Genomic DNA, 18303 nt, shown 5'->3' with positions numbered 1-18303 from the left:
GAAGTTCTCCCTACCTCCTGGTTGATGTGTAGATGTCTCCTTTTTCTCAAGAGCCTGAGTCCTTGAACTGTATCATGATTCAAAACCTGAAGGGAAAAATTTAGGTTGATGAAGGAAGAGAGCAGAAATTTGATAGGAAGAGGGCCTGTAATGTATTGAGCTACAGGCTGTATATGTAACTTTCTCTTTTTCTTTTTTGTGAGGAAGATCAGCCCTGAGCTAACATCCATGCTAATCCTCTTCTTTTTTGCTGAGGAAGACCGGCTCTGAGCTAACATCTATTGCCAATCCTCCTCCTTTTTTTCCCCCAAAGCCCCAGGAGATTGTTGTGTGTCATAGTTGCATATACTTCTAGTTGCTGTATGTGGGACACGGCCTCAGCATGGCCAGAGAAGTGGTGTGTCAGTGCGTGCCCGGGATCCGAACCCGGGCCGCCAGTAGCGGAGTGCGCACACTTAACCGCTAAACCACGGGGCCGGCCCTGTAACTTTCAAGGTGACATATAATACAGTTAATTCAGAACCATCCATCAGTCATCTCTCTTTGTTTTCCTTTGATATGATAAGCACTGGAAAATTAAAATGAGGGTTGAAACATTATTTCCATGGCTAATGAGAGCTGGGCATAGTTTAGAACAATTCTTTATTCCTGGGCAATAATTTAATCCATATTGCCAAATGAGTAATAGACTCATATATAGAGAACTCTTCTATTCCTTAATTGTGTGTGTTTTTGTTTTTATTTTTACTGTAGCTTCGGAAAGCAGTGATGGATCACATATCTGATTCTTTCTTGGAAACCAACGTCCCTTTGCTAGTTCTCATTGAGGCTGCAAAGAGTGGGAATGAAAAGGAAGTGAAGGAATATGCCCAGGTTTTCCGTGAACACGCCAACAAGCTGGTGGAGGTAAGTCAGGAGAATCCTGAAGACTAGAATTTGTCAACAGGTTTAATCTCTACATGTGGCTTTTGGAATTTCAATAGACAGCTCTTCTATGGATTTCCTGGAGAAATAAAGTCCTGGGACTTTCCTTCTCTTTACCTTCTGATTACTCCATCCCTTGGAAAGGAAACAGATTATCAATAATCTCTCCTCTCTCTATCCCACAACTCTAAACAAGCTCTGGAACATGTCTGCTAATTTTCCTGAACAGTAAGCAGAGGCTGAAACAGAAGTAAAAGGGATGCTCCAAAGTGCTGAATACCAGCTTTAATTTGAGAGAGTAGAATTAAAAGTGCTAAATGGAGGTTAAACATGGTTCCGTTTTCTCCCTCTTCACCCCCCTCTCCACTCCACCCACCTAAACCTACATTAGCTGGCCACATTATGAACTTGTGAAAAAAAACATCCCACTTCCCCCAAAGAGATGTTTGACTCCTGGTGAAGGATCCTAGGCAGTAGTAGGAGTGTAAGTTCGGGGTCATAAGTATATTCTACATGTTAGAGAAATCTGTGGGAGTTGCTTTGTAAATGCCAAATTGTGCTGTATAATATTGAAAAAAATTCTGTTCAAGGGAAACAAAATAAAAGTGAAATGACTTGCCTAAATCTGCCTGCGTAAATCTAGGACTAGAAATCCAACAGCTTGGCCAAGGTTGGATTTAGTGATGTGGGGCTAAATAGAAAATAAAGACATTAAACAGGAAATGGATGTGCTAGAGAAAAAGAGTCCAGGAGGAGTGAGGATCCTGGCAAATTTAGGAAAAGGTTATCAGGGCCAGGTTAAAACTTTTGCAGGCTCTGAGCGCTTAAGATGTTACAACAATAGCGACAACAAAACTCTGGTATATTCCCACTTTAATTCAAAATAAAATAACATTACTCAAAATGACAGAGAACTTAAATGCAAACTCAAAGTAAAATGTTATTTTCTGTTTTTTTTCAAATGGCAAAATTAAAATCTGAATAAGTTCATCAAATGTGAAATCCTCTCCATTTTTCTTGGGGTGAGTGATAGGGTGGGTGCTCTGATTTCAGTGTGCCCTAAGCACTTGCTTAGCTTGCTCCTTAGGTTACTCCAGCACTGCTGTTGCCTCTGGGGCTGAAGACACTCAGCCCGCAGGAAGTCCTGCATCAAGCCCATAGGGAGCCCCGGGTCCTCTAGGACACAGGCTGAGCCATCACCCACAGCAGCAGTCAGCAAATTGAGTGTGCTAAACTCATAATAGTGCCATAATAATGTAACCCCTGAACTTCCTACCATAACGCCCGTGTCTTGAGGTGACGCCAGCCTAGAGCTAAAACAGGGTCATATTTATCAAGGCAGTCTTTCTGGCTCTGTCCCTACCTATGGGCAAGCACTCCATCACCCCTCACATTCCACCCCCATGTTGCAAGAGTTCACTTGGTTATTGAGGAATCCAGAGCCTTTCCAAAGTTGTTCTTGGAAGCCCTGGCCGCTCCTATGTCTTGAGAAAGAGAAGGTGAAGAAGGAGCAGGGGTGGAGGCGGAAGGAAAGGAGGAAAAGGAAGAAAAGAAATAGCGCTGAATGAATGCTAAATATTCAGCATCTTAAAGTTTTAAACATTCATATGTAATAAAATAATACTAACATGCAAATATACCATCCCATTTGTATAACGATGGCATTTACAAGATACTTGCAGAATATATAGAAAGTGTTAATTGATGGTGTGTTGTAGGCGTTGTAGACAAAGAAAGGGACATGAGTTTAAGGTTGTGTGATGAACATCTACTTTCAATCCTGTCAGTGTCTTTCTGAAATTCTGTGTGTAGCTTCATTTGTAGATAATATTTGAAGTTCAGCCTGATGCCCTGTATAAATGTGAGGCCAGGGCCAAGTAGCCCTCTTGTCTGTCTACTCATTTCCCCCTCTCCTGTGATAGACCCTGGAGATGTCCACTGTTTCCCCTCATCCCATCTGTAGGTTTCACTGTAGGGGCATCCAACCACTGCTGGTGATCCTTGATCCTCAGCTTGTGGCAGAAACAGAAGGCTCGGGTCCGTCAGAGCCCCACATTTCAGAAAATCGCTGCTTTGCCTCCTTCAGTTATTTCCTTCATTACCCCTGGGTGGTCACTGCAGCCAGCAGCATTTTAGAATGTCTTGATGTCCAGGAGATGTGGGCGCTAGGGCGTGGACTGGCCTCTGATCGGAGAGAAACTGGAATTGAAAGAATTTCTGCAGCTTGTGTCCTTCAAACAAGTGCTTCAGTGCTGATGCGTATGTGTAAAGAAACGTGGAGCACTGGGCTGAGAGTCGCCATTTTTCTAACTTTAAAGTGTCTGTGTGGACTTGGGCACTTTTCTGGGGCTTCGTTTCTGTGTCTGTAGTATGAAAAATTTGGTTGACATATGGATGTTATATCCATTGACGCTGATGAATTCACTTACTAATTCCAAAAGTTTGGTGTTTTTTTTGAATTTTCTATGTACACAATCATGTTGTCTGCAAATTAGGACAGTGGTATTTCCTCGTTTCCAATCCCTATATTTTGTTTTTTCCTTGCATTATGGCGCTGTGCAGACTTTCAGTACAATATTATGGTAATAGATATTTTTGTTACTTCTAGATCTCAGTGAGAAAATTTAAATATTTTACCATTAAATATGTTGTTTGTTCTAGATTTCTTGCAGATACTTCTATTAGATTTAGTTTTCTTCTATTACTCCTTTGCTAACAGTTTTTAAAAATCATGAATAAGTATAGAATTGTATCAAACCAGTTTTCTGCACATTTTGTGACAATTATATGATTTTTATTTCCTTATTTTTTATTTTTGTCTCCTTCAGAAGTATTGTTATCAAAATTATGCTTTCCCTCAAAAAATGAACAGGAAATTATTCCTTCTTTCTATTTTTTGGAAGTGAATGAATGTGTAAGACTAGCATTTATTTTTTTTTTAAATATTTGGAGGAATTCACTGATAGCAATCTGAGCCTACATATTTATTTGAGGAAAGCTTTAAAATTACAGATTAAATTTTTTTTATTAAACTTATGTTGTACTTTGTGTAAACTATGTTTTTACTTTATGTTTTACTAAACAAAAGACTATTCAAATTTTCTATTTCTTTCTGGGTCAGCTTTGGAAAGTTGTATTCTAGGAATTTGTTATTTTCATTTAATTTTGTAATTTTTTGTCATAAAATTGTGCATATCCACTTATTGTTGTTGTTTGGTGAGGATTTGCATTACATTTCTTTTTTTTTCATTCCTCGTATTGCTAATTGGTGTCTTCTCTCTTTTTTCTTGGTTAGTTTTATAAGAGGTTTATAAATTTAATAATCTTTTCTAAAACAGCTTTCAGCTTTGTAGATTTTGTTTTCTATTTTATTTATGCTCTTATCTTTATATTTCTTTTTTCTGCTTTCTTCTAGTATAACTTACTGGTCTTATTCTAACTTTTTGAAATGAATAATCACATCATTGATTTTTAGCCTTTCATATTTTGTTAATATATGCATTTAAGGCTGTAAATTTCTCCTTAAGCTATGCTTATGTCTGGTTATTTTCCACTGACCTAATTCTTAGCTCACTCATCCTGTCTCCATCTGTGTCCAATATGCTTAAAACCGATCTATTGAGTTCAGTTATTTTTTTTAAGAATTTCCAGTTGATTTTTTTAAAACTGATTCTGGTTCTCTAGTAAAATTAATTATCAGATTATCTCATTTTAAAAAATATATTAATCATAGTTATTTTTAAAATCCAAGTCAAAGAACTCAATATTTGGGTCAATTTTGTTTCTGTTTTGTGGTGGTCCCACAGAAGGCAACCCCTTTTCTCCCAAAACTTGGCTTGGATTTTGAGACTGATGATGCAACAGCAGCTGCCAAGAGTGTTTGATCAGGTTTATTGCTCACATAATGGGACTTTCTGAGGAGAGTAGAGCAGGTACAGAAGCCAGTCCACAGTGGCTTCAGCAAAGAGAACAAGTGGTTTTGGTTTTTATCATATTAGGGACTGGGGCTGGGATCAAGATTTCCATGTGGAGGCTGGGATTTAAATAATTTGAACTTCCCTACTAGCACCAAAAAAATGGGCTTTGTTATCAACTTGCTCAGTTGTGGAGCAAGATGAAAAGAGGAAAGAGTAGGCTTAAAAGCTGTCAGTAAACATTCAAAAGAGAGTAAGGCTCTTAACTACAATTCACCCCTGATGTTTGACTGGTGACTGGAATGTGCCATGTTTCCTTTAATTGAACTTGAACTTATTTAAGTAAGCTATTATGGAACCCTGTGAGGCTTTCAAAATGGAGACAGACTTTATTATGGTATGTATTTATATCTTGATTATTTATTTATGTTTTTTTGATATGCCAGGTAATTTTTATCGAATGGCAAACATTTGTATGGAAAAATATAGAAGGTCTATGTCATAGTCTGTTTGGGCTGCTATAACAAAATACCATAGATTGGGTGGCTTATAAACAACAGAAATTTATTTCTCACAGTTCTGGAGGCTGGGAAGTCCAAGACCAGGGCTCCAGAATGGGAGTATTCTGGTGAAGGCCATTTTCGTGGTTCGTAGCTGGTGCTTTCTTGCTGTGTCCTCACATAGTGAAAGGGGAGATGGAGCTCTGTGGAGTCCCTTTTATAAGAACATTGATCCCATTCATATGGGCTCCACTTTCATGACCTAAGAATCTCCCAAGGCCTCACCTCCTAGTACCATCACATTGGGCATTAGGATTTCAATATATGAATTTGAGGGGACACAAACATTCAGGCCATAGCAGTTTGGGTAATGTTTTCTCCCTCCGGAGAGAATTCACCTTGTGCTCTGTAGGGCAGCAGAGAGGCAGACCGTCTCAATCCAATTAAAGATTGCAGTGACTTGAGGCTAATTTGTGGTCTTTGTAAAATATAGTCTACCTTTCTTTTCCCTAGTCCTATGGAATAATCTTCCAAGGGTGTCAACAGAAGATCAGATGTGTTATTTAGTATCCCTCAGTTGTACAGCATTTACTCCAATTTTTGTTTTCCCAACACCATGAAGTGGCTGTAAACTTTGCTTTGCTTTCTGTATGCTTTCCATTTACTTCTTTCATTCCATGTGTAATTTAATAGACAAAGACCTTGGGAGAAAACTTGTGATAAAGTGCCAGTCTTTGAATCTCCTGTCTCTATGGGACCTTAGGTCCAAGTCTTTGCTTCCTTGGCTGGCCTGGACTCCAGTTTTTGCTCCCCAGCCTGATGAAATTGCTGAAAACTCTAAAGAATTATCTTCTTCTCAGCAGCTACCTTCTATCTGGCACCTCAGTTTCTCTTTCAACACTAAGAATTTACAAATCCCTGGGAGGAAAAGTAAAATACAGCAAGTTGGGCTCCTGTCAACCAGCATCCTTTTTGATCTAGTCTAAGTTTGACTTCTTTGGCCACTGTCCAGTGCTTTCAAGCAAATTATTTTTATTCTGCATTTCTAGTTGTTCTCAGCAGGGGAGTGGATCTCTTATTGGCTACTCCTTCACGGCCAGAAGTGGAAATCCCTGACAGAGCTGGTTTAGATAAGTTTGTGGGGTGTTTTTCGTTGTTGTGAATATTTTTAGTCAGAGATCTCTTTATTTAATGGAAATATTGAGCTTCCATACCTCAAATAAATACATAAATCAATGAAATAGTTCTGACTGAATTGAAATAAGGATCTTGGTCCCCTGTCGCCTTCCTGCAGGTCCTTCACTTAGAGCCTTCTCCTCCCAAACAGCCTCACAATCCTTCTAGGGCACATTTGATTCCTGTTTGAGAACCTCTGATGAGTCTCTAAGTTGCCATTGATGTAAATCATATTAGAATTATATATCAGATAATTTTGACTGACGAATGCATGAATACATGAAATTATCAGTCTACAAATCAATGATGATAGTTTTAATCCTTCAAAATTTCTAGATTATTGAGTTTCATTATAGTGTATTCAGTTTTGTATTTTTATGCTTTTTCTTATATTTGTATGCCATTTTCTCCCAGTTTGGATTTTGCTGTTCACAGAGATTGATGTAAGGAAGTGAATGGAGGGTGTCGCGAGCTATTACACAATGTTATGGTCCTTAGAAAATCCTCAACAAGGATAGTTTTAGTGCAAATAAAATATTAGCAAAATATGAATAGGAAAAAATAATTCAGCTTTTAATAATTGCCTTAACAAGTGATATTTTGAGGTTTTCTTTCCCCATTTTATTAACATTTAATAAAGACCAGGTGAACTTGCACCAGGGTTGGTTGATTAAAAGAATGTAATAGGTCAACTATGATGCTTTGTGATCTGTAATATAAGCCACTGTAGGAAGTATCACCAGCAGAACTGAATTTTTTAAAAACTTAGTGATTTTTCCTCATCTCCAGAATCCAGCTAATTCATCACCTCTGAGGATTGGCTAAGGGCTTGCGGGCGGGCCTGACTCTGAGGGTGTGCTGAGCGGATTAGGGGATACCTGTTGTACCTCCTTTCTAAGCCTTTTGGAGAAATAGAATACAAATTATGGCAGCTTACTACCAAAGTAATGTGGTCTGGGTGGGGGTGGAGTGGGTGTAAATTGGGGGCACAATATGCATTGCAGCAAAGAAAATAAAAGCTAATCTGGAAAATGAGATGCAAAATCAATATAACTGTTTTCAGAGCCTCCAGACTTGTTTTATTCCTTCCACTGCTTTGCTACTCTTGTCAGTCCGCCTGCTCTTCCTTCTTCTCTGCCATCTCTACCACAAATGCCCTAGTGCAAGTTACAAACTGCTGTCTGGGAAGCTGCAGCGTCCTCCCCACGGTCCTCTCTCATCTGCCTGGTCCTCCTTCAGTCCCTTCTGCACATAGCAGCTGGAGTGCACTTCTAAAAATGCAAATCAGATCATGCAATTTCTCTGCCTGAGACTATTCAGAGACTTCCTATTGTTCTCAGGTTAAAGATCAACATTTTAAAGAAGACTGCAAGGCTTGCATGTCTGGCCCCTCCTTCAGTCTCCAGGCTCACCCTCCTGTCCTCCCCTACTTGCTATAAGGCGTCAGCCACACAGGCCATCTTTCATTTGTTGAATGCGCCATGCTCCCTTCACCCTAGGCCAATGCTTTTGTTGTCCCTTTCCTGATAGACTCCCTGCTCTACTCCTTCCTCTCATTTCTAATCATTGTTCAGCTTTCAGCTCAAACATCACATCTCCAAGTGGGATCAGTTACCTGTGTTTTTCACTCTCATGGAACCCTATTTGCTTTCAGTTTGCACACATCCGGCTCTCCAACTATATGCTATTTCTCCTGCTGGATTAGCAATTCCTTTAGGAAAAGGACCATGGCTAATTGATTCCTAACTACACCCCAGCACATAGCTGAGTGCCTAGCATATAGCAGGTATTCCATAAACAGATGTTGCCTAAAGAATGAATAAAATAATAAACGTAGCCAGGGGTATTGCCAACTTTTTGGCTCCAGGGTAATGTGTTTTAATAGCACGGCTGCAGGACCCTCAACAGGTGCCTCCCAGATCAGTAAAGAGGCATTGTGCTTATTTAATTCCCTAATTTACTACCAAGGAGGAATTTCAAATCTAAGGGCTAATGTGGAGGACTGCCATTTCCACAGACTAGAAAGGCCTTGCTGTTTGGAGACTCCTGAGAAGAAATTGAACTAACTGTTAGGCTGCTCCTGAGGTAACGCCCCTAACTCTGCTGTCATTTCTTCCCTGCCCTCTGCCTCACAAGCATGCAGTTGTCCTTATTCTTGGTTACAGAAGATGTGAGAGAGGGAGCTGGTTCTCTCTGACAAAGTAAAGCACTAATTGACGCCGTAACAGTGATGAGTTAGACAAGGGGATCTCAATTCTCCGCTTCATCCTCTTGACGTAGTTACTCCTGATAGCAGCGCCCCACGCAGGGTAAGAAGCTGTGCCTGTTAGAAAATGCAAGGTTTGAAAGTAAGGGACAAACCCTAATGTTCAGAATCACGAATGTGATCATCAGTAAAGCACATACTGCCTTAGTGTCAGCCTTGAACAAATTGATTTTCTCCATTAACTTCTCCACTTGCACAGAAGATTCATTCAGCAACAAATATCTACTCAGTGGCTACCATGTGCTGATTGTTGCTGGCGATATAACCACAAACCAAACAGATAAACTTCCTGCTCTCCTGGGGCATACATGCTGTTGGGGAAGATAGAGAAAGAGTGAGGTAAATGTATGCTATGTCAGGTGGAACTATGTGTGTAGAGCAAAATAAAGCAGAGTAGGAGGACAGAGAATGATGAAGGAGGGCAAGTGTTGTCAGAAAGGGCTTGTCTCCTAACATGACTATTAATCAGGGACCTGAGGGAAGTGGAAGAACATTCCAGATTATGGGAACAGAAAGGGCAAAGAGCCCCAAGGCAGCAGTGTGCTTGGCTTGTTTGATAATGAACAAAGAGACCAGTGTGACTACAGCTGAGAGTGTGAGGAAAAAGTTTCAGAGAAGAGATTGAGGGCTGGGTGTAAAGATTTTGTATTTTAGTCAGATATTTGAATCCATTGGAAGGCTTTGAACACAGGCATGACGTGATCTGACTCCCATTTTGAAAGAGTCACTCTGCTGCTCTATGGAAAATATACAGCAGAGTGACAAAAGTGGAAGGGCAAAGAGATGAAGGATGTTCAGTGGTCTAGCAAGGGATTAGTACTAAGACTAGAATAGAGGCAGTGGAGGTGGGAAGAAGTGGTAGCATTTTGGTTATATTTTCAAGGTTGAGCCGATATATTGGATGTTAGGATGTAGATAGAGAGGAGTCTGGGATGATTCCAAGTTTTGACATGTTGTGGAAGTGAAATCACGTGGAACTCTTCAAAAGCATAGCCTATACTCTCAGACTGTTTCTGGATTGGCTCTGGCTGCAGCTATTTGATAGGTGTGATCTTGAAAACCCTACACAAATGTCTTGGGTTTAAATAAATATAATAGAGCTTTGTAAATTCCAAGGTCTTAATTCAAACCATGAACCAAAAAGAAAATCAAGAAAAGCTGCATCAAAAACTACATTGATGGAACTGGATGTCTATGCTTTTTTTAAAATATAAACTGAACATTGTCATCTTTTTGTCGATGCTGCCCTCCTCAATCTGGTTAATATATTTGAACTAGAACTGAATTATTGAAATTTCTCAAATAGTTGAGCCATCACAAATCTGTAAATCATAATATTTTATGAAAAGCTATTTTCTTCAGCTCATGCACATATTAAGCTTACAGTAATTTTTTTCTGTCCTTTAAGAAGTATATTTTCCAATACCACTTCCCCCCAAAATGCCCTAATTCCTGAACTCTACCATATTTTATAATTTTTCCTAAAACATACAAAAAAGTTTAAGTGTTCACCTTAGTTCTTAATAGTTGTTTAAATGTAGGGCCAAGGTTCTTTATAATCTCTTTATTACCTTATTTAATGCTTTTGACAACCTAATAGAATAGCCACTATTTTTTACTCCATTTTATACATGAGAAAACTGAGATTTCAAGAAGTTTAATAACTTGCCCAATGTAACACAGATACAAAGAGGCAGATTTCATCCACGAGCCCAAGTATCCCAGACTCCAGAGACCATGCTGTTAACCACTCTGCCACGCTGCCCCCAGTCTCTTGTCCGTATACATATAGAGTAGCATCCAGTCCTTCATGTTAGTATCTAGTACAGTGCCTGATCCCAAAGTAATTGCTTGAAAGTGTTAATTGCTTCTGTTGCTGCAATTGTACAGGTGTTAAGTTCCATATCTCTCAAACCACATTTCAGAGAAGAGCTGTACCTTACTGCACACATCCCTGGGAGTAATGTGTGCTACTGCAAAGGAATTCCTGTATGCCTCAGTGGAGTAGATTGTCCAAGCTGCTTTTTGGTACTAGTATTGGGCATAAGCTAAGGTCACTCACTAGCTTCATGAATCTTTGTCTCCACAGTCTGCATGGTTCGTATCTGTTCAAATTACTAAATGCCATGGACTTTCAAGGTTGCTTGCAAATAGTGGGTTCTAAGGATATTAAATATTTCATGTCAAAGGTCTACTGCACTGCTTGAGTTAACTATGCACATAATGTACATATTTCCAGGTTACATTTCAATCTTTACAACACAGTCAAAATGCAAAGTCTAGGGCCATGTTATGAAGTCAATCATTTTTTAGATGTAAAGAGGACCAACAATTAATTTCCATGAAAACTTGGTTTGCTGGCATCTGGATAAAAACTCACCCCACCAAGACCTACCCCCAAAATTCACTCAATATTGTAAATTAAGTACCCTTATGAGGAAACATCCAGAAAAGAGAGGACAATCAACTATGTTGCCCATACCTAAGGAGAAGAGGAAAGATAATTAACACTTAGCTTGTTCTCTATGGAAGATATTATAGTAATTTTCACATATTATCTCTTTTAATCCTTTTTATCAAGTAAGTGCTTTAATCATCAATATCACAGTTTTGCAAATTAGGAAACTGAGGCCCAAGGAAACTAGAAGTAGCCTGACCAAAGTCACCAGCTGATGGCTGACAGCTGGAATTCAGATGACTTAGGGTCCATGTTCTTTCTGCATATGTGCTCCCTTTCTCCCTCCCGCCCACCTGCCTTTCGTTCTGTATATGTAAATATTTATATTTACAGTTTTATTTATTAGCCTCACACATTTCTTACAAGTTTACTCTTACCGCAATAAAATCATAAGTCAGCACTATATTTATATTCTTTTAGTCTACTCTCCAAAGTTGAGAAAGAGTAATATTATGTATTAGAAAGAATCCAAGGAACCTGGGATCTGGGTTGTAATTGTGATGCTGCCAGATCAGACTTTTGAGGGTTACATTCAGTGTTGCTGTTGCAAACAGGTGGGAAATATTTGGTATTTGTTGTACTAAATAATTAATTTTACTGTTTCACCATCTATGTAGAGTGACTGTTCTGTGTGTGTGTGTGTGTGTGTATATATATACATATATGCATGTTTTCTCCTTAGTTTATGTTTTCTGCAACTGTTTAAAGGTGTGTATACTTGAGTCCAGCTAACTTAGAAACTTTGCTGTGTAGTATATAACCTTACATTATTAAGGTCAGACTCCTCCAATGCAAAAATGAAAAATTGAGCCCCATTAAAAATGGTGTAGTTTGTTTAATAGCAAGAAGTTTTTAATTGCCCGGGGAAAAACTCTTCAATGCTCATGTGTTCAATCTTTGTTAGCTGTAAGGTTTTTTATATCATGAAGCCCTGTAGCCAGCCTGAAGCCATAGTTTGAGAGGGATGGTGTGTTGGGACATTGCTCTTTTGAATGAAAAACAAGTTTTCAGATTCCTTGAATCCATTAGCTTTAAAAGCAGGTGGAATTCAGCTTCATAGAGCCCTGTGGCCAGCCTGAAGCTCAGTGCATGTGCACTTTCAACCCTTACCTTAAAAACAACCCTGGGTCCTTTAGACCTGATGACTGGGATTTCTTTGACGATGTAATGATCTAACCCTACGGCTGTAGGGGAGAATGAACAAATCACTTTAATCCTCTGACCCTCAGATTTTGCATCTGGCACATCATCATTTAGGTCCCATACATCTCTGACATTCTATATTCTAAGGACCTTTCTTGACTTCAGATTCTAGGAGAACGGAAGACGCAAATAATTATCTCCTTCTAGAATGCGTTTGTGATTGAAACTGGAATTTGGGGGCCACAAAAAGAACACATCACTACAACAGTTTCCTGGTGCCCTCATGCCTCAAGTGAACAGGGAACTGAAGCTTGGGGTACAGTTGGTGGCTAAGCTGTTTCAGACCATAAAGTAACCAAAAATATGGATTCCATCACTACTTATCACACTCCCATGGCTTTTTCCTGTGACTGACTCAGTGCCTGAAAGATAAGTTTGAATCTTAATCACGTTGGCAATTATGTATGTGGGAACCAAAGAGAGAATAGAGGTCAATCCCTGCCACAGAGAAGAATCTACATGTTATTAGCTAAATTATTAATGAAATCATTTGTTTATATGAATTAAGAGCTTCTATTGTTTTCTTTTTCTGCAGGCTCATTAATGCCTGCTGGTTGAAAGCCAATAGTTGTGAATGGCCTCAGTCCCAAGGAGTGGTAGGTGGTGTGGCATTCTTTAATGCACCCCGCTCCAATCTCCAAAAAGCATTCTCTGCCCCTCAGAACCACTCTGTTATGTGTGAGTGTGTGAGTATGTATATTAGACATGTACACATATTCTTTGATCTAAAGAACAAATATTTTCTCAATCATATGTAAAATACAATATGAGCATCTTTAGGAAAAAATTGATGTTTTAATTGACCTTTAATATAAAATCTAAGTAAAAACTTAGATACAAATGCACCTTCTAGAAATTTCCCCACTACCATTTCCAACCAGATTGCTGCCCTCAGCTCCTCCTATTTAGACATTCTGGAGCTGCCACCAAGTGTGAATTTCACACATCAAAGTACCTGGGAATTGAGTCAATATTTTCACATAATGCCAGTTGCCATCAAAATATAGTTACTTACTTAGACTGACAAGTTGTTATTTTTCATGCTAAAACAATAGGAGCCCATGATTTATCTCTCCAAAATGTTTTCTTCGTAGACTGAAAACACAAATATATTTTTCCAAATCTCTACAATTTCCTGAGTAAATGATTCCCTTACCAAGTTTATGTGGAAGGATCCAAAGCATCAGACCTACCACCTTCCCTTGCACACATAGTTTTTCTTCTTATTATTTTTTAAATTATTTTAAATTTTCCAGAAGGTTGGTTTGTAACAATTTCAAAACACAAGATGATTTTTTGGTAAAGCCTGTATATATATGGAGAATGATGCATTTCAGACTGCCTGTATGAGGAATGATGCCACAGATTTTCTGTAAAATGTCATGACAAGTTCTACATGGATACTGAAGACGTGGAGGTTGTTAATGGCAACGGGCAGCAGATTTTCCTATGGATCAGTAGTTTTGCAAACTAAAAATAGGCAGTGATTTGACCTATCTCAACACAACACTCAGCTAAAGAGGCTGTTCTGATCCCCATAATCAAGTATCTCAAAAAGTCGAGTCTTTTCAAGTAGGTGCCTTCAAGTATCTCTGTTACATAGAGCTTTAAAAAAAAACCCAAATTTGCAATTTACATTCAACTTGGTATACTTTTCATGTGCCCATTCTATAAACATGACACCAGGCAGGTGTTTGTGTCCATCAGAGGACGTCTGACATCTTAGCCTCATACCCCTCTGGGGAAGAGGCTCAGGTAGGCCCCCCATGGCCCATTGTGGAGGGTGAATCATCCCCACCCAGGTAAAGTTCAGAGTTGACAAAGCCATAGCCAAAGTCCTTTAATGAGGAGTCAGGAATTAAGGGCAGCTCACATGCTGGCAAAGGAAATTGGAAATACAGTCAGGAACAGTGCAGGAAGTACAATTCAGGCAGCCATGGTGAAGTTAGAAGCTCAGGGTAGCAGAAGGAAGACTGGAGAGTTCCTAGGGGAGGAAAGTGGGATGAGGAAAGTCTAACAGGCAGGGAAAGCAGGGACTCTGGTTGCCTCTGCTAACTGCTCTACCTGATGCAGCTCTAATTCATAAGTTAGACTCTGGCTGTTTCTCTGCCCTTGAATTTTGCCTTGAGGACCATTTTCCCCTCTCATTGACTTCATATAGACTCTGTCTGACCTTTATTATTTCTCCCCATGGTCCTCGTATCCCCAGAAACCTTCCAAATGGGTATTCAATATATTTATAGGTTTCAATGCCTTGTATTTCTACAAATAATGGCTATATTATTGCCCATTATTTCCCCTGATTGTTTTTCGGGGGAAAAATTTCTAATATACAATGAATTCTCTTTGTTTGATTTTTGCCTGGAATTTTGAGTTTAACAGTTGCTTTTCTCAAAACGAAAACAATTTGACCCTTGTCCTAGCTGCTTAACCAGAGTTTTGGAGGAAGAGCTTTTGCTCAAATACCATCAATAAATGGCTGCCTCAGAATTCTGAATAGTTTCTCACAGTCAAAAAGAACTAATGCCATTTGTGCAAGTGATTTCCTTGTCCTGAAGAGTCCAAGTATGAATCCACAAGGAGAGCATTGAAGATAATATTTCTTCAGTCTATCTTGGAGAAGTATGATGTGAAATTACTATTGCCATGACAAGTTTTCCTAGAAGGAGGAAGGAAGTTAAGTGAGGTTTTCATTTCCACATAGCGGCTTGTCATTTTCTAGCCACAAAACTTAAGTTATTAAGATAACAAAAAGCTATCTTCCACAATAGCTTTCAAAAGAGTCAACTCTGTTTTGCTCAAAGAAATTTACAATTTTGCAGAAACTTAATGCACTAGCAGCTTTTAAGGTGGTGTACTTTAAGTTGTATTGTAATTGCTTATCATTCTGGAACAACATGGTGGATGATCATGATTTCAAAGGAGCTGATCTCTTCTACTTTGCATGAAATTTTGTACATGGGTAGAGATTATGAAGATCAAAGTATTTAATGAGGAAAATATGATTACTTTACAATAGGGTTTCTCAACCTCCTCACTATTGACAGTTTAGGCTCATAACTCTTTGTTGTGGGGGGCTATCCTGTTCATTGTAGGATGTTTAGCAGCATCACTGGACTTTACCCACCAGATGCCATTAGCACCATGCACCCCCCCCCCCCCGCCATGTGACAACCAACAATGGTACAGAAATTGCCAAAGATTCCCTGGGGGACAAAATCGTCTCTAGTTGATACCACTTCTCTACAGTCTTAAATAAAATAAATACGTATATCATGAAATTTAAATTGTGTACCCTCAGTGCCCCAAACCTACATTGGTTAATTTGTAACACACATTATTTAATCTGAATAAAGTGACCACATAATAGAAGAAAGATCTATTTCTTAATTGAAATTATCTCTGAAATTGCTGTTACTCAAAACCCTCATCAGTCTTTTCCCTTGAGTAATTTGGTGAAAACCCCTTGTTCCCAAACGATTTCCCTATGATCTTTAATGTTGCCTAAAATCTCGCAATTTAAAGAATGTCCTAGTATTCTGAAACTACTTCCAGAAGGGGACACTTAACTGTTGTTCCAATAGTAATACCTAATTAGGATTCTCTCATTGATTTTTTTTTAACTAGGGTAGCCAGCTGAAAGTAACGAAGGAGGACAGAAACAGGTATTAGAGGAAAAGGTAGGTAGATAATATGGTGGAAAAGCTGTGCACAAAGAAGAGAATAAAAGATGACAAAGTCCACACTCATTCACATCACCAGTAAGGCTCGGGAGCAATAATTAAATGAAACTACAGGGCAGACATAACACATGCTCAATAAATACTTATCAGTTAAGAGTTAAATTTGGGTTAGAATTCCCTGGATTGGCCTGGTCTCAATCTACCTTTATAGTGTGACTTTCTATTAATTTCTTAAAAACAAAAAACCCCGAAACTTTCATGCAGTTAACGGCTTTCTTTAGTGCCCTGACATGTCTCAAACTTGCTACCTCTGAGCCTTAACTCCTGCCATTTGCTCAGCTAGGAATTTCTTTCCTGTTTTTCTGCCTAATGATCTCTTGCTTTATTTTTTAATGAAAAGATAGGAGGAATGCAGGATAGTTTTCAAGCAATTCAGGGGAAATATGTACTGTGGATCTTGTACATAAGCCATGTCTGAGGTGAGGATAGTATACAAAAGCAAGAACATCGTCATCTGTGCGTCGTCGTCATTGGCCTTGGACAGACACTTCTCCCAGGGCATGTGGATACTAGTTACAGAAAGCACAAGGCCTTGCTGCTCAAAGTGTGGCCCTGGACCAGCAACATCGACTTTACCTGGGAGCTTGTTGGAAATGCAGAATCTCAGGCCCCACCCCGACCTCAGTCTGCATTTTAACGATATTCCCAAGTGAGTCCTGTGACCTTCAAATTTGTGCAGCACTGGCATAAGAGACATCATTTTCCAGAGTGGATCTCCATAAGATGCTTTAGGGGAAAAAAAAAAAGATTATTAGATCAAATATATGTGTGTGGATCTCCTCATACTATAGTTACTTTTTAGAGATCCACAATGCTCATTGACCTGAAGAAAGACACTTTGGAAAATCCCAAATTATAATGTCAGGGCTTGGGGGTTGGGAGGAGGCTTACATTGCAGACATATTATAATAAAGATTTGGTTATAGAAAACAACTGGAGGAGCTGACATGATGAAAGTAATGTTTTGGGTGATTACTTTGAATCAACTTTATTGTTTTTTCATGCTAAAATATGGATGAATTTTCAAATGTCATAACAGTCAGCTTGCTAAATGTCATTAGCCTCCATTACCTTGTCAAAGGCAGTCCAGAAATGCATAATTACTGTTAAGTCAATGCTTATTTGCCAAGTCTAATTATTTATTTAGTTGGCAATTATTTTTTTTTTCTGGCATTTGTTCCAAATCTATTTGATAAAATGTGGACAATTCTAAGGTATAGATTCTGCATTCATTTGCTAGGGCTGCCATAACAAAATACCACTGACTGGGTGGCTTAAACAACAGAAATTTATTTTCTTGCAGTTAGGGAGGCTGGAAGTCCAAGATCAAGGTGTCAGCAGGTTTGGTTTCTCCTGAGGCCTCTCTCTTTGGCTTGCAGATGGCTGCTTTCTCACTGTGTCCTCACATGGTCTTTCTTCTTTGTGCTCACATCCCTGGTGTTTCCTTGTGTGTCCAAATTCCCTCTTCTTATAAGAACATCAGTCAGATTAGATTAGGGCCCACCCTACGGTCTCATTTTAACTTAATCGTCTCTTTAAAGGCCCTGTCTTCAAATACAATCACACTCTGAGGTACTGGGAGTTTGGGGCTTCAACATATAAATTTTGGGAGGACACAATTCAGTCCATAAAAGGTACCAGTTGGCTTTCTTTATGAGAAAGAAGGCAGAAATATTTATTTTCATATGTCTATTGTGAAGAGTTTACGTTTTAATTTTCACCCATTGTTTAAGCCAATGATTGCATGCCTCAGAGATGAATTTTATAGTGAGTGGTCTGAGTCATCACTAATTCTTTTTTCTCTGACACCTAAAAAAAAAATCCTCAACCTTTCCAAATGTGTTACATAGAGCAACTTGACAGCATAAAGTTATTCCTACAACTCTTAAGTCTGGTTCAGGCTGGTATAGTCAGTCATAATCCAGCTCATAGTATTCTTCATTCTACCCATTTCCTTATTTACCAGAAGCAGAGTTATATGAGGTTTTCACACTGCTATAATTTATTCACCAATGCCTATATTTTTTTCCTTCCAGGATTCATCACTAACCCCTATCCCATGAGGCCAATGTTGGTTTTTTTTTTCCCCATCACACGTTTCTTACTCATCCATGTCAAG

The 18303-nt window shown here is 38.9% G+C and overlaps 1 protein-coding gene across 4 annotated transcripts in view; it reads left to right on the top strand.

Annotated features, from left to right (window-relative positions):
• The window catches only part of CTNNA2 (catenin alpha 2), a 1068899-nt gene that overhangs the window by 841978 nt on the left and 208618 nt on the right, over positions 1–18303 (top strand). For all 4 annotated transcript variants that reach the window (XM_058550823.1, XM_058550821.1, XM_058550822.1 and 1 more), the window contains one exon: positions 754–906. In XM_058550823.1, the coding sequence (XP_058406806.1) occupies positions 754–906 (153 nt within the window). The remainder of the gene's footprint in view (positions 1–753; positions 907–18303) is intronic.

The sequence above is a fragment of the Diceros bicornis genome, chromosome 12, assembly GCF_020826845.1.
Source record: "Diceros bicornis minor isolate mBicDic1 chromosome 12, mDicBic1.mat.cur, whole genome shotgun sequence".
NCBI classification, from domain to species: Eukaryota; Metazoa; Chordata; class Mammalia; order Perissodactyla; family Rhinocerotidae; genus Diceros; species Diceros bicornis.
This window is presented reverse-complemented; position numbering and strand designations above follow the sequence as displayed.